Source organism: Rhinolophus ferrumequinum, chromosome 17 (assembly GCF_004115265.2).
Source record: "Rhinolophus ferrumequinum isolate MPI-CBG mRhiFer1 chromosome 17, mRhiFer1_v1.p, whole genome shotgun sequence".
NCBI lineage: Eukaryota > Metazoa > Chordata > Mammalia > Chiroptera > Rhinolophidae > Rhinolophus > Rhinolophus ferrumequinum.
In genome coordinates, this window is record NC_046300.1 from 9,666,953 (window position 1) to 9,684,120 (window position 17,168).

A 17,168-nucleotide genomic window follows, 5' to 3' on the forward strand; every position below is an offset into this window, starting at 1 on the left:
CCCATTATGTGAAATCAGGCTGGTGTCTACTTAGCAAGACCCATTAAAAACATTATCAATATTAACCTTAGTCAGTTGGAAGTCACCTGGCTCGTATTTCCAAGCCTAAAGTGAAAGTTCCCAAAATGTATTTTCTGTCCTGAAAACCCAGTTGCTACAGAATTTTTAAAAACAGGTTGTTGATTAACCAACCTATAAGGTTCACAGTTGATCAAGTCGAGAAAGCACAAAGACCTCTACACTCACGCTGTTCCTTTTCTAGTGCTCGTCTTCACAAAATAGCTAAGGCAGAAATGGACGTAGGACGGCGGACATTCCCAATGGTCCCTTTGGTTATGGGCTAGTGATATAAGGCACAGTTCCAGGAAAAATGCAAACAACTCGGCCTTTTCTCAGCTGACTAAATGAGGAGAGAGCTGAAAACCAGGATGGGAGGGCAAGTGTGGCAGGAACCAAGCAAGGGGACAGGTGACTCCCCGTGCCCCCAGTGGGCAATCACTCTTCTGTAAGCTTCTAATGTGTTACATCCTTTCATGCGCTGATTTATAAAAACAGCAAAGGAATGGCTACTGGAACACAAAGAACTCCGATTAGCAGCTCCACGGCCCCTGCGAGGCTGACAGTGAACAAGCAGCCAGTCTAACAGCTTCGCCCACACTGTAGCTGTCCCCTGCCAGGCCAGTCCCATACAATGCCACAGCTGATTCTGAGCCACGTGTGTGGCACAGCCTGGACCGGCTCCCGAAGCCTCACGGACACCACTCTGCAGGGGGTTTCATAAACAACGCGCTTCGCCAAGTCAAGAACTGGACCAGCACACTGGGCGGGCTTGCTCCCCCAAACCTCCAAATTCGGCCTCATCCCCCCTCTTTTCCTCACCAGCTACTCCCCATTTCCCCCGAGGGAGTGGCACAGAACTCCTTTTCCTCAGTTTTCTAGATAAGCAACTGAAGAACTCGCATTTCTAACAAAACCCAGGGTGAGAGCTATGTTTCATTTTGCTCGTTGTTGTCTGCTCAGGTCCAGGCACATCAAAATTATTGTTGAATGAAAACTACCCTCAATAGGCATAGGAAGTCCTGCACGTTGAATCAAATTTGTATCCCTCATTTGGTTTCACAAACTAAATTCTAATCGCATTGGTCTACAAGATGAACTGGGGTGAGAAGAGGAGGAATGTGATAAAAATGTTTCCAGACCTTGTTATTGTAGATATGTTTGTTTCTTAAAATTATTATGCATCAGAAGTTTAAAGAAACATGTGAAGCAAATATGAGAAAATAATGGCAACTGTTAAATGTAGGAGATGAGAGGTCTCTTTTCTCAATTTTTCTGTATATGGAAGGTTTTCATAATAAAATACCAAAATATTCCAGTGAATATATATGCATATGTTATATGTATGTATGAATGTATTTTTTCAGCCCTGAATCTGCTTCTACGCATTGAGAGTAAAAATTACACAGCAATGGAACAGCATTATTATCTTCATGTAGGTTTACAGTTTTGAACATCACTTTTACCTAAAATAGAAGAAAGATGATAGATCCAGTCAGGAAAAAAAAAAAAAAAGATCACTATCCAACCAAGCGTTAGCCTACTTTCAGTCAGACGTGAATGCAAAGTGCGTTCTCTTTGGACGTGTCAGCTCCAAGGCGAGGTGAGGGGTGGGGGGTGGCAGGCCCCCTCCCCTCACCCCTGCCTACAAACTTGGGTCTGATCTGTGTTATTCATATTGGATTTCTGTTTATGTCATTTGAAGGAAAATAATGCCATCTGCTAAGAGTACAGCTTGAAAATCACTGCTCCAGGAGCATGATTCCCTTCCTGACCAGAGGAGAGAATGTTCCATGACGTGACCGCTGCTGGACCTGTGAGCTGGACCCGGACCAGAAGGGGGAGAGTACTCACTGCCAACCCCCCTTGGAGACTGTGTGATCATAACCGATGCTCATTCCAACAGAAATCAGCCCCCCTCCCCTGCCTCCTACTGGTTCCTGAACCAGCCTGTTGTCCTGGCCTGGTCGGTCAGGCATGTCATTCCCTGTTCCTGGTAGCATTCACATCCTCGGACCTCTGACTGTCTCCCGCTCTCCTTTTTACGCTATATAATTCTTTGGCTCCTGCCAAGGGGGCGCAGGAATCCAGTTCGTCGTGCAGCCACCCAACACGCCTCGTATGGAAGTTTCCCTTAATAAACCCTATTAATTACCAGATGGCAGTGGCAGCCTCGTTCTTTAGTCTTTCCCTGCCTTCCACTTATGGAGGTAGATTTTCAGTCTCTGGAACTTACCCTGGGTCTGCCTGTAGGAACAGGCAGTTACAATGGTTTTATTGTAACGCGTGCTGACCACACTTGCACTGTCCCCTTATGCTGAAGTGCCTGAGTCACCTGCCCAGAGGACGGGGAGCCCGAGGACAGGAACTGTGCTCCTGCCCCGTGTCCCCATCTGCTGTACACAGTGCCTCCCCATAACCCTCAGTAAGTACCATCCACTCAGTGAAGAAACGCCAGAGCAGGTGCTCGCAAGGCCCTCCAGGAACCCAGCCTCACGAGACCCATAAATGTTGTAGGGGGTAGAGAGACTCCGCTCAAAAATGAATTTCCTGGGAAAGTCACAGCATCTGTCTGGAATCTCCCTTGATTTGCTGATTAAAAAAACAAACAAAACCAAAACAGCTATTTCTAGTCTTCTAATGCCTCCTCACCACAGTAAAAATCATCAAAGCCATCTTTCTGAAATTAAACTGCTTAAAAGTTTTAACTTTAGTCTGGCTAGAAATTGAGACTCCCTTTGCACATTTTCACGGGGAACTGCTTACTTAACACCCAGCCCTGCAGCCAAGGGTCTCGGGGGTTTCAGTACCCACAAAGATGTTACCAGCCATTCCTTCCTGTTCTTAAAGGATTCTCAACGAGGAAACTTTTGCTCCTCAAGGACATCTGGGAATACCTGGAGACATTTTTGTTTGTCACAACCGTGGGGGCGGTGGTGTGGGGTGTTACTGGCATCTAGTGGATAGAGGCCAGAGATGCTGCTAAAAACTCTACAGTGCACAAGACAGCCCCTAAAACAAAAATTATCCAGCCCCAGGTGTCAGTAGTGCCAAGGGGAGGAACCCTGCTGTATGGGTTTCAGTCTTTTTAGTTTGAGTCTGTAACCTCAGGCAGATTAAGTGAGCCAAGCAACTTCCTGGTGGGCATTCCATAAAAAGGGAGAAAACACTTTGGGAAAGGTAGAAACGCGAGTGGATTTGCTTAGGTTTCCCTTCTCCAGCTGCTGTGGCCCCATCTCTGTTGAGCACTGATTTCCAGTGAGTTCACCCCTCCACTCACTCTGAGACCCACCCGAGGAGAGACCTGGCAAGTCTGGGGTGCAGGCAGATACAATTCTGAAACTTGGTAACACCCGTATAATGCTACTCGCTGGAAATGAGTGATTGCTTTTACTATCTAAACTTTTAACTTATCTAATATACCTCCCAGTAGTTGTCTGACCTGGAAAATCTCCCATCAGAAATTCATGCAATAAATGTCCTATTTAAGTTAGAGAGGCAGACCATTTTTCCTGATACGTAAGTTTACTCCCTCCCATGAAAAGGTTGTTGACCAAGTAAATGTTTAAAGAGCATCCTTTGGAATCTGACCCAAAGCATCCAATGTTCTGGCCTCACCCTGCCTGTACACCGAAGGGGAGCCCTGTGTCTGTGGGGTGGAGGTTTCTGCCCCAAGCTGTGGGATAGCACCACTTTGGGAAGGCTTCTCCGTGAGACACTAGAGAAGTCAAAATCCGTTTCCACTCCTGTGCTTTCCTTCCCCTGCTTCCCAAACAAGCCACCACCTACGTCAATGCACCCTTGTTTTTAAAACAAAAAGCCAGGTAACCCAAAGTTACAGCTCCAAAAGCAACGGTAATTCGGCCACATCCACATAGAGCCACATAAAGGTGTCAGCTTTTATATCCCCCTGAGCTCTAGAAAGGACAATCCAGCTGCCAAGAGACCAAATTTACACAGCTGGGACCTCCACCAGAATCATTCTCCCACACAGCGATTTCACATTCTACAATACCTGCTTTTGGCATGAAGACTATTTTGCACATTCACAGCCAAACACAGAGCCCAACACACAAGGTGAGCTCCCTCCGAACCCAAGCGAGGCTCAAAACGTCATCCTTGGAGACCTGCCGCCCACGCCTCAGACGGTACAAATTAATAACTCAGCCAGCCTTGCCAGGAGTTCCTGAAGCACGGTGACTCAGCAATGATGAAATCCGGGAAGGCTGAGTTCCAGAGCCCCCCTCTACTGTCCCTGCCGTAACACAGCGCTTGGTCTGTGAAGGAAGAGTCACCGCCGTACGTCACCTCTGTACCTCCGAGGTCTCCTCTGGCTAACACTCCTTGCTCCAGGAAGAGAAGGAGAGAATGAGCTAAGGAGAGACAGCCTGCTTTGGAGCCATTTAATGTGGGTTCAAGTGCTTGCGTCATTAGCTCTGTGGCCATACCCAAGTACCCCCATCTAGAAAACGGGGAGAAGAAGCCATCTGAGAGGGTTATTATGAAGATGAATTTGCTAATGTACAAAAAGCACACACTGGGCACAGAGGAGGGACCCACGGTGCTACTCCCTCTGGCCTGACGCAGCCTGTCTAGGAATGAGGCTGGCTTCATCAGCACGCCACTCAAAACGGCGGGATGACGCGTTAGGCTCCAGGACGGGGGAAGGGAGAGGAAAGGGCTGGGCTAAGATAGCTTACTGTCACTACCCCTTACCAAATATTCACTTTCTGACTAACAAGAGATGGCGTTTACATGGGAAAGACCAAAACACATGACCCGGATGGAGAAGTCCACACAGGCTGCTCCCAGCCACCTCGGGTGGCAGCCCACCGCAGGGACCACCAGCGAGGTGGCCTCCTACCCTCAACTTCTGCTCTGGCAGGATTCTGCCAGGTCTTTGTTTCTTGGTCCCCTTGCAGCTTTGATAGGCATTGGTCTCAGATCACAGAACTGCAAACATCACTCAAAGCCACGCGCATTTAATTTGCATGAACCTCACAATTACTTAGGTTAGCTACCAGGATATAGCAAAACAAAACAAAACAAACAAAAATCTCAGAAAACATGTTTGTCAAGTCAGTTCTCCAGCCGCCCTGTACACAGGAAAATAAACACAGTGAGAGAGATGAGCAGCTGCCATGCATCCTTTTCCAGTGACAAGGTTTCGCCTCCCCTTCTCCTCAGCCTCTCCACGAGCATCTGCCTTCAAAACAATCAATCTTGGAAGCAGAGGAGCGAGGCACTCACATGCCTTTCTGAAAGATGATCTTTTGTAACGTGCTTTTTTGTCATTTGCTCTTTATTGCAGTGGAAACGTATGGTAATAACCTTGCTTTTTATTCCTTCCCAGGTTCTCTAATTCTAAAAGGGGGAGGTTCTGAAAGCACAGCACAGCTCAAAGGCCAGAGAAATCGGGATTCATACTGGGGCAGCTTAGGAAAAAACGACACATCTGGTCTGCATCGGATGGTCCTCGCTGGTGACTGTTCAAGGTTCCGGTGCAGGGCGCTGTGCACTCGCTGTGCTGGAACCAGGGAGAGGGAGGCTCCCGAGAAAACCTGCCAGACCAGGACCCTCGTGGCCACGCCTACACGAAGTCCTCCAAACACTCAGCACTCAAACCTGGCTGCACGTGGGAACGGAGCTTCTGAAGTTCCCGGCGCCCAGACCTTTCCCGTGCAGCCAGGGTTGGAAACCACTGCAAAGAGTTTCCTCCCAAATACACCTCCTCTCAGGTACTGCATGAGACGGGGTCCTGCCTTGCCCCTGGATTGTCACCGAACGTCATGACTTCTTCACAGAACCTAGAATGTTGGTGAAGGGTGGGGGGCATGCCAACGTTGAAACACACCGGGTTGCCTCAGGATGACACTGACTGTGGGTGACTTTTTAAAAAATTATAAACAGGTTTCTGAACCTCACTGATTTTGTACAGTGACTGTGTATTCCTCTGGGAATTAGCCTACAGTTTTCCAGGTCTTACAACAGTTTAGATTCAAAGGAAGAAGAGCGGAGTCTACAGTGGAGCTGTATTTCCAAGGGAAGACAGGCCACCCACCACCCTCCTTAACACGCCCTCGCCATTCCAGGCTGTTCCAGGCCCTGGACCCATCCCTCCCGTCTCTCCAGTTTCTGCTTTGTTCCATCTCCTTTGCATCTTTCCCAGCAACTCTTCGTCATCTAGAGGCCCAGCCAGGGGTCCCGTCCTGACCACATGGCCACCTCTTGCTCCTTCCTGAGCTGTCATTCCCCATGACTCCCACTGCCCAGGCTTCCTCAGCCTCACTGGCCACTTCCTCTGGGCCTCAATGCCTCACCTCTCTTCCTTCAACCATCTGTTAAATTCCATCTATGCCAACTTTCTGCCTCTGGTCTCCTTTATCTTCCCTGTTCTCTTCCTTTATGCAGTTGAAGAAACAGGTGTTAAACAGGGTAATTAATTAATCACGAACCTAACATTTATGTCTAAGAATTCATTTTTAGATAATTATCTTCCTTCACCTCAGGACTAGCTGTAGACGGAAAATAAGCATTTAATGAAAACTGAAAATGACCAATGCCTATACACCGTACTTTTACAGAACATGCATTTTTTTCTTAAAGGTCTTGTTTTTCAAATCCAAAGCTACAGCTCAAGTTTCAAGTGACTTGAAAGGTTCATGTTCTACATGCTTTTGAAGCCAATTTAGAGGAAGAGCATTAATAGAAGGGGAGTCACGGTCTTTGCAGCTTTACCGACAACTCACTGTCTTCCTGAACTGAAATCAGCCGGATCAGTGAGCTCCACTTTTTGCTATTTTCTTGATCATTATTTGTGGAGCACTGTTGTTTTTATGGTAAATCTAAAAGCTGTCTCCTGCTACAAACTAACAAGATTCGGAGAACTATCCACAATTGGGTGAGAAGCAACAATTGCTTAATTTCCTGGTAATTGTCTTCTGCCAGCTGACAAGGATTTCATGAAGGCAGTCTTGAACAATACAGACAGCTTTTGTAACTAGACAGTGGGGAACAGAAAACCCTCCATTAAACTACAGATGAGACTAATGGGTTTGAATGACAATTTGGTATCGGTCTGCTTGAACAGATGCCAGTATTTCAACTATCCAAGCCAAACCAGCCCTCCACGATTGCTGCATTTTTCTGGAAGGAAAAAAAACATTAACTTTATCTGCAATGTAACTTGAAATTTTCAGGATCAACAGGGCAGAGTCATCTGAAAGATATTTTTTGAGACATGAGTTTTCTAGGTTTCCTGAGTAACGTGAAAGCTCTTGGTTAGACATGGGCGTGGATCCAGAGAACAGCAAATATCAATTCATTAATTGCACTGATGCAAAACAGTGACAGCAGTGCCCAAATGGAGCTGTTCTGCTGCCTGCCAGCCCCATAAGCAATGAGTAGTAGAAACCTGTCACAGCTTCAAAGATTTCACATGCGACACAGACCAACACCTAAAACACAGGCTTACGAAAAAGTATAGAAAATTATTTTGGAGATCTTTCAGTACAACGATTGTTAAAGGAAGGGCTAGAGACAGTGAAGCCCAGATCAGAATCTCACAGGACAGGGGAGGATTTTAAAAACTATACATGCCATCTTCTTCTGGGAAGATGGAATAGATAAATGTACTTTTACCTATTCTTTCCACTAAGTACAACTAAAAACCCTGGACATTATATGTGTGTATATGTGTGTACACACACACACACACACACACACACACACACACACGAGGTTTGATAATTAAGTTTGTGAACATGTTGCAACGATGTTGCTAACCTTTTTTGATATCAGAGGGATTATTCATTATGAATTTGTACCAACTGGACAGTTAACCAAGTTTACTATCTGGAAGTGCTGAAAAGGCTACGTGAAAAAGTTAGACAACTTGAACTTTTTGCCAACAATTCATGGCTCTTGCATCACGACAATGCACCAGCTCTGTCTGTGAGGGAGTTTTCAGCCAGTAAACAAATAACTGTATTGGAACACCCTCCCCACTCACCTGATCTGGCCCCCAATGACTTCTTTCTTTACCCAAAGATAAAGGAAATATTGAAAGGAAGACATTTTGATGACATTCAGGACATCAAGGGTAATACAATGATGGCTCTGATGGCCACTCCAGAAAAAGAGTTCCAAAATTGCTTTGAAGGGTGGGCTAGGCACTGGCATCAGCACATAGCTTCCCAAGGGGAGTACTTAGAAGGTGACTGTAGTGATATTCAGCGATGAGGTATGTAGCAGTTTTTCTAGGACGAGTTCGTGAACTTAATTGTCCAACCACGTGTGTGTATGTGTGTGTGTGTGTGTATACACACACATATATGAGCCCCAGTGTGTATATATATATACATACACACATATATGAGCCCCAGTTGCTCCAGCCCCAGCTACGAGACATGTGAGTGAGCAGGCCCTTCAGATGGCTCCCATCCTAGTCTCCGAACTGCCCCAGATCACGCTGAATGGCAGAGACAAGCTATCCTTGCCAAACTCTGCCCAGACTGCAGAAACATGGGCAAAATGACTGTTGGTGCTGTTCTAAGCCACCAAATTTTGGTGTGATTTGTTATGTAGCCATAGTAACTGGAACTGATACCTGAAGAACCAATCGGACAAATCCAAGCCATGAGACATTCTACAAAACCACTGCACTAAAATCTTCAAAAGTCAAAATCATTGTATTAGTCTGCTCATGCTGCCGTAACAAAATACCACCGACTAGATGCCTTCAACAACAGAAATTTATTTTCTCATAGTTCTGGAGGCTGATGTCTGAGATCAGGGTGCCAGTAGGTTGGGTTCTGGTGAGAGCTCTCTTCCTGGCTTGCAGGCGACTGCCATCTCAGTGTCCTCACATGACCTCTTCTTTGGGAGCACGCAGAAAGGGACAGCAAGCTCTCTGGCCTTTCTTCTTACAAGGGCACTAATCTTTTCAGGAGGGCCCCACCCTTATGACCTCATCTAACCCTAATTATCTCCCAAAGATCCCATCTCCAAACACTTTCAAGTTGGGGGTTAGAGCTTCGACACAGGAATGGAGGGGTGGGGCACAGACATTCAGTCCCTAACAATCACTAAAAACTAAACAGGTAGGGGAATGTGGTAGGAAGAATGACCTCTCACCAAGATGTCCACATCCCAATCCCTGGAACCTGTGAATCCTTGTATGTTAATTAAGTGGCTAAAAACGTTTTGCAGGCATAATTAAAATAAGGCGATTATCCTACATTATCCTGGTGAGTCCAATGTAATCAAATGGGCAGGTAAAGGCAGGGATCCTTGGCTGCAGTCAGAGAGACATAGAAGGGGGAGTCAGAGGGATTTGAAGCACGAGAAGGACTGCACTACTGTTGCTGGTGGGAACCACATGGCAAGACAGAAGGAATGGGGGCAGCCTCTAAGAGTCAGAGTCTGGTTCCTGGCTGACAGCCAGCAAAGGGAGGCCCTCCTCCTACAACCACCAAGGCTCTGAATTCAGCCACCACCCTGAATGAGGAAGGGAGCAGACTCTTCCCTAAAGCATCTAGTAAGGAACACAGCTCTACCAACACCTTTATTCTGGCCTTGTAAGACCCTAAGCAGAGAGCCCCAGGAAGCCCAGCCAAATTTCTGGCCAACTGACACTGTGAGATAATACATTTGTGTTGTTTTAAGATGCTAAGTTTGTGGTAATTTGTCAACAGAAAATTAATACAGGAGACTTGTCTAGGATAAAAAAAAATAGCTATAAAAGCCATTCTTAGAATAACTGGGAAATTCACATATGGATTGGATATCAGATAATATTATGAAACTACGATGAATTTTCTTAGTTGTCAAAGCGGCGTTGTGGTTATGAAGAAGCTCCTCTTGAATCTTCAGAGAGGAATGCCAAAATACTTATAGGCCCAGGGCCACCATGTCTTCAAATTATGATCAAATATGGTAAAATGTCAACAATTGTTGAATCTAGGTGGAAGGCAAACGAGTGTTGATTTTACTGTTCTCTGAACTTTTCCGAATGTTTGAAAAAAGTTATATTGGAGACAAAAATGTTGAGTTAAAAAAGCTAGCGACAGAAGAAGACATACTATGTGAGTCTATTTCTGTAACTTTAAAAAACATATGTAAATGGTAAATGGTAAGACTACGAGAACATAGGAAACAAGGCGGTGATGGTCATCAATGCCAGAACAGCAGTTTCCTGTAGTGGAGAGAGATGGAGCTACGACTGGAAAAAGGCACACAGAGAGCTCCCGGGTGCTGGCAAAGTGTTATTTCTTAATCCAGGTGGTGGCCATGCATTGCAATAGTGTATGAAGCTATACATACATGTTGTATGTTTTGGTCTATACATGTCTAATATTTCACAGTGAAAGCAGTCAAAAATAATTCTGCGCTTACAAAAACACTGCCTGTTTTTTAAAAAAATTGTTGTTATTATTTATTTATGCTCTACCTTATGTCAGAAAGAATGGATGGTAGGCCTGTATGTTGATTCCTAGCTAATAAGGCTTGGGAGCACGCTCATTGCTAAGATCCTCTTTTTCCAGAGAGAAAAACAAAATCACAGACCTGCTGAATCCCAAAGTCTGGGGGTGGGACCCAGAAACCTGTGCTGTGTTTAACAAGTCCTCCGGTGACTGGAGTGCTCGCCAAGGTTTCAGAACCCCTGGTGTAAGCATGCCCTAATTCATCCTTGTTATTTTTCATGCAATAACAACACCACCTTCCAGACCGGGCACGTATCGCTCCCCCACACGTTTAAAGCCCCTGTACCCACACAACGGCAGGCACCCACCCATTCTACTGATCAAAGGCCGTACGCGCCGATGCACAACGCGGACCTGGAAGCCTGTGTCAGCCGTGGAGAGAGAGCCTGTGCTCTTCTTTTCTAAGGCATTGAAAGAATGATCTAATCTCTTCAATAACCACAGGAAGCATTTCCCCGGAGAGAAGCTGAGGCTCAGAGGCGCAACACATCCTGCCCAGCACGTGTGAATGGCAAGACCCACGATCCACACCCAGACCTCTGAGGTGAGCGTTTAAGAGCCCATCTCCGAAAAGCACCTCACAAGCATCAAATCTGGGCAGTCTGGTCCCATCAGCCGCGTGCACACCCTTATCAGGGATGACCTGGCTGGACTCATGACCACCGGTGCGGACGGCAGATAAAACAAACTGCTTCCTCAAATTGCCTCCTTTCCTGAGAGGCCCCAAGAGACGTCCTTCTTTAGTTGGGGCTGATGAGTCCAAGAACGCTCTCCTGGCAGCAGAATACTTTCTCGCATGTTTTAGGCTGTTAAGTACTGAGCTGGCACCACTGTGCACGAGGTCAGCTGCACGTGTGCGATGTATGTGTGATGAGATGTGGTCCCCAACCTCAAGGGGACTGCAGCTCTGAACACTAACCCTTAGGCACTACCTTCCTGTGAGTAGGTAAGCTCTAAAACGCGAGCTGCCAATTCAGTTCAGCTAAAACAAGGGCGTTTTTCGCCCTTCTCCTCCTAACCAGAGGAAGACCTCTGGAACGAGGTTAAATTTCTGACTCTGAGGGACAAGTAATCCAGAGCCAGAGATTTGCCAGACAAACTGCTTCACCTCTGTCGGCACTTAAAAGAGGCCTCGCAGAGTCAAACACTTGGGTGCCTGTTACACGTTGCCAAGGAAACCACTGCTCCCAGCTCGCACAATAGGAATCTTCCCATGTTTTCAGGCACTCACTGGCCCCCAAGTTCTTTTTGTTTTAAGCTATTCTTTGAATTCTTTTAAAGTAAAAAGAAAAGGAAAAAAAAAAAGTTAAAAATACATATTTCTGTTATCTTGGAGCCGTCCTTATTTCTTGTGTTTAATCCTTCCTACCAAACATCTAGTCCTCTATGTAAATAAAATGCCAAGATAGGTAAGGGTCTTGAAGCAATAATAATTTTCACTCTGTAATCATACAAATCATGAAAATCACACAAATCATGAAAATAAATCATGAAGGTATGGTCCAAAGACCTTGTGTGTTTTGGATGAAAAGAGTACTGCTCCCAAGCCATAACGATACGGCGGTTGGGGAAAAAAGGCTCGACAGAGACCCGCAGAGGTGCAGGCAAACCACCCTGGTGTAAAGAATTACAAGACAACCTGGGAAATGTGCAAAATGACTGCAATTCCATGATGTTGTAGTATTATCGGTGATTGTTTTAGGTATCATAATGGAATTGTGACTGAAGAAGGAAGGAAAGAGGAGGGGAGCGAGGGAAGGAGGTGGAGAGGGAAGAGTAAGGCTTCATCTTTTGCTATAAATACTGAACTCTTTACAGATGAAGTTGTACAGTGCCTGGGGCTTGCTGCAAAATAACTCAGCAGGGAGGAGTGTAGATCAAACACGAGTGGCCACGTAATAGCAACTGTTGAAGCTGGAGGATGAGTGTTTGGGGGTCCCTAATATTACACTTACTTTTTTTGTATAAACTGGAAATTGTCCATAATACAGTGTTTTTTTTTTGAAGAGGCAGGAGAGAAAGACGACGGGAAGAAGGAGAGGAAAAGGAACACAGGTGGGTCAAACAAGAGGCACGAGAGAGAACAAGGAATGGAAAGAGGACGGTGAAAGGGAAGAAAGATGGAGAGGAAGTGAGAGAAACAGAAGCACAGAGATCTGTGCAGATGGTGGGGATGGCATGAACGCCTCAGCGGCCTCCCTGCTTCATGCAGGCTGTGCGGCACTGATGGCACCAAAAGCCTGTCCCGGGAACAATTCTGATAGCGCTCGGGTCTGAGGTGCCCCTTCCACTGTCCTAGGAGGATGACCACACTCTGCATCCCTCCTGCCCACACGCCCGTGGGGAAGAGTGCCAGGGCACGTTCTGAGTCTGTTTCAGTGAACGACTGCCTACGGGGGCAGGAATTCCTGTGTTTCTCTGGCCCCGACATGGGCAAAGCCGTCAGTCTTTTCACTGGGCACCAACATGTACAGAAGATCGAACATAAGAACACCAGAAGGAAATCAGACACAGGAATTCAAAATCCAATGAAAATCAGCGCAGATAAAAACTCCTCAGCTCTCCACAATAAAGAAACTCAGCAAATAGTCAACACTTGATGACGCCAGTAAAGGAGAACAAGAAAAGTTGAATTAATCCAAATATCGTGTATGCCCAATCCTGGAATATGTTTCCATTTTGGTTTGTTTTGATTTTACACCGGAGTATGAGTGTTTGGGGTTGCTCAGCCAGCACCATAATAAAGCCCTCTTCTGGCAGAGTCCACAGGCATTATGTTGCATCCTACCTGGTTTGGACTTTATGTTTCTTCTTATATGTGTCTGACTTTGAAGGGAACTCCTAGGGACTGCTCCTGAAACAATTATCCAGATGATTTCTGATAAAAATGAGGCCCCGGAGTCTCCTTCAATTGAGATGCATAGTCAAGACCTGCATCTGGGCGCCCGAACCAGCTCAGACACCAGAGACAGAGATGAGAAGACAGAGACCGAAGTCAGAGACATACCTGCCTCTGGGCCGCACGAAACAGCCTAGAAGCGACCGCTGTCATTTGTCACAAGGAACCCACTGGCTGATTCCCTAAGATCAGGTCATGAACTCCAGGGCCAAAATCTGAACCCGTGAGCGTCAAAGGGAGTCCACATCGTCTCCTCAAGCTGCCCATTTACTCTACAAGGTGATGCCCCAAAGAAACACCTCTCTCTGTCTCTCTCTCTCATTGCAGTTTGGAATTTTATTTCCTCTTTACTCTTCCCTCAGTAGAACTTCAGCTATTCAAACTCAGCTTTCAGTTTCTTTCTTTCCCTTTTCTCAATATGATACAGGCTGTTTGGAAAACAACATCTAAAAAAGTGAAACAGCGCTGTGCTAAAAGTCATTCTTTGAAAATCCTTCTGGCTCACCACAAACGCATTAATTCCAGAAATGCAGATTTTTTAATTTTTGTTTTAATCTAGAGAATTAAGCCCTTTATGAAAGAGAGAGGCGAATGCAACTCCAGGGCTAGGCCATTCCTACAGGGATTCCCACTCAGGGAAAGGCAGGCAGAATGAGGCTGCGACCCAGGTTCTAACGCTGGCTTTCTCCATCTGGAGGAAGAAGATAGCATTTCTGAGCCATCTTATTTTTAAAACATTCTGCTAATTGTCAGCTAGCCATCTGTTGAGTTATCTGGTTTTTCTGAGACTTTCCGAATGTTACCTTGCAAAGGGCACAGATTTGCCCCGTCAATTAAATAAACCAGTCCTCTACCTCCTCACTTTGCTGTTCCCTATGACCAGATTGTAAAGGTTTAATCAAAAAGCTCTTGTGGAATTCTGGGCAGGAGGGCACCAAGAACACACGCATCTAAACTTGTTTCCATTGCTCTCATTAAAATGACCAACAGAATTTAAAGATGGGGGTCAAGAGGACAGCCCCAGTGCTGGCAACAATAGAAGGTGCCATCAACATGCCAGAAATGCCAAGGAATTTTGGGAGATGGGACCAGATTGAAAAAAAAAGACTGTGAGCCAAATAGCATCTCCCCCTTTTAAGAAAAGGTTGAGAACCAGGGCTCTAGCACCCTTTACTCCAAATGGCAAGGCCCAGAGGGGACAGTGGGCTCTGGGGCACATACACAGTCCAAAAACTGGACACTCCTGGCTGTGGTGCCTCAGCAGCACTCAAGGAGTCAGTCAGGGATATCTGATGCCACAACTCACAAGTGCTCGATCAGACCAAAGAGAATGATGCACCAGGAGCAGTGGATTCCCCAAACCCAGACAGACATAAACGAGGCAGAGACGATGACAGAGCTTCCCCTCCCCGCCTCTCAGGCTGATGGATCTCTAGACTAGTCAGTCCACTAAGGAAAAGGGAAAAAAGATCCACAAGTTGTCCACGAAGAGATTCTGAAACAAACAAGGAGAACACAGCATTCCAAACTGGTGAAATGATTTATTAACAGGAAGCAAAAATAACTTTCAAGAGCATCTCCTTGTATTCTCAAGAAAATTTCTGACCATATATGGTCTGTGAAGATGAGATAAGATGACAAAATAAGTCGGAAAAGAAAAGCACCTGGCCAAGAGGCTTGAGAAAGAAAATGGGAACTGAATGAGATAAGGAAAAAGAATAACAAATCTAAAAATACAATAGAAAAATTAATATTTGCATTAGAAACTGTACAAAGCAACATTGATTCTATTGAAATTGAATCAGTGATGTGGAAAACAAACATGAGAAGTTCTTTCAAAGAAAAAGATCAAAGTCGTGAGAAGATGATTAAAATGGAGGACACTGAACAGTGCACAAAGTCACTTTTTCAAAGGACATTTAATAAAATGGGAAAATGTTCATCGATAGTAGGTAAAAAAATAAAAAAGCATTATGAATTCAATTTTACAAAAGTAAATTACGTAAATGTTTCTAATTCCAGAATAAAAGACTGCAAGGAACCACGCCAGGATATCAAATTTGGTGCCCTGATTTGTCTTCTTCCTGATACTTTTCTGTATTTCCTAATCTTCTAGGATAATCAGGACAAGCATCCATTAATTTTTGAACCATTTTGGTTTATGTTCCTGTGCAGTGCTAGACTAGTTATCATCCTTTTATGTTCCTATGCAGGGCTAGGCTAGTTATCATCCTTGGGGTTAAAGAGTCCACCTTTGTCCTTTAAGAATCTGCAACATCATCTCCGGAAGGCTCCAGGCGTGACTCAATTCTCTCATTAGTGATTGTCTACTGGCACCTCAGGGCAACTTGACCCAGGTGACAGGACTTTTTCACACCTCCACCAAAGGAAACACGGGTGATCTTGCAAGTAAGTGGTAAAAATGGCATCAGTGGTGCAACGAGAACTTGATTGGGCCCATGACCTCATCTAAAGAAGCTACCAAAAGACAAAAGAATCAGGGATCGCTTAGTGTGTTTGACATTCGCTTTTTCACTGTGCTCATCAAATGTCAATCATTTAAGAAACTGTTGGGAAGGAAAAGAAGGAGATCTCATTTGAGTTTGTTCCAGGTGCTTCTTCTGAATAAAATGATGTGAACTTGAACTTGGCCGGCCCAGCAAGGAAAACGCCAATCATTCCGCAGAGTAAGTGGGATGCTAAGACAAATCACGACACTGAAGCGTCCTTCACAGAGAGGCCAAGCAGGAGTCCATCGCACCGAACAGGACACCCATCAATGTCTAAGGGGTGAGCCTGGGCCAGAGCTTTGAGGAGCTCAGCCACACTTATGTGACCGTCTCTGACACCCAGGTGGTCTTCAGTGAACTCCTCCCAAGTCTGGAATTCTCCAGTGAATACACAGTGTGAGAGGATTTCTGTGACAGAATCCCTATGGGTTCTTATGAGCCTCAATTCCGCACTTGGAACGAAAGGTGAATAAATGGTCAGTTGACTTAACAGCCAATCACGTAAAATGATCAGATGGGTTGATGGTTCATCACTTCTAAATAGCTTCCCGTCATGTTTCTAAACTATTGCTGAGAACAGCAGGAATCCTTGTGCAAAGCTTTTGCCACACATAAATCAGAGCCAACTGTGAAGTTAAAGAAATTAACACTCAGCTTCATCCCACAGAAAATTACTTGTTTGCAGGTAAATTAGCTACTAGGGATACTTTCGTCTTCCTTGAGTGCTAACCCGTTCCTCCTGCTTTCTGCCTCCCTCCCTTCTCTTCTCCCAAACCAAAGATGATGCAGATGAAGTTAGATGTGTGCAGGCCCCCGTGCAACCAGGTCTTATGCAGCCAGAACCTTCATTAAAATAAAGAGCTTCCAGGAAAAAGGGTTGACTTACCCTATCCCAGCTGAAACACAGGCCCAGACGATCTAGCTGTTTCCTCATGTATTTAATATTACTGTGGAACAAAGAGAAGAAAGTTTGGTTTTTAGAGGGTGAGGCGCCAGAAACAAACATATGAGAATGTGAAGGGAAACTGGAAAATAAATCACTAAGAATCAACAAAAATGTCTGCATATTAAAAGATATCTATTCTGTAGACTCATACAGAATCTAGTAGAAACCATAATGGTCTTTGGCCCTGGGGATGAGCCTTTCCTCTGTCCATTCAGATTCCTTAGTATGTGCACTGCTGGACCATCCATATGTCTGTATCCTGCACAGATTTG

General features: G+C 45.4%; 1 protein-coding gene across 1 annotated transcript in view; it reads right to left on the reverse strand.

Moving 5' to 3' along the window:
* The window catches only part of LARS2 (leucyl-tRNA synthetase 2, mitochondrial), a 122,287-nt gene that overhangs the window by 83,282 nt on the left and 21,837 nt on the right, over positions 1-17,168 (reverse strand). Inside the window, 1 exon segment of the mRNA XM_033133036.1 lies at positions 16,837-16,897. Within this exon segment, the coding sequence (XP_032988927.1) occupies positions 16,837-16,897 (61 nt within the window).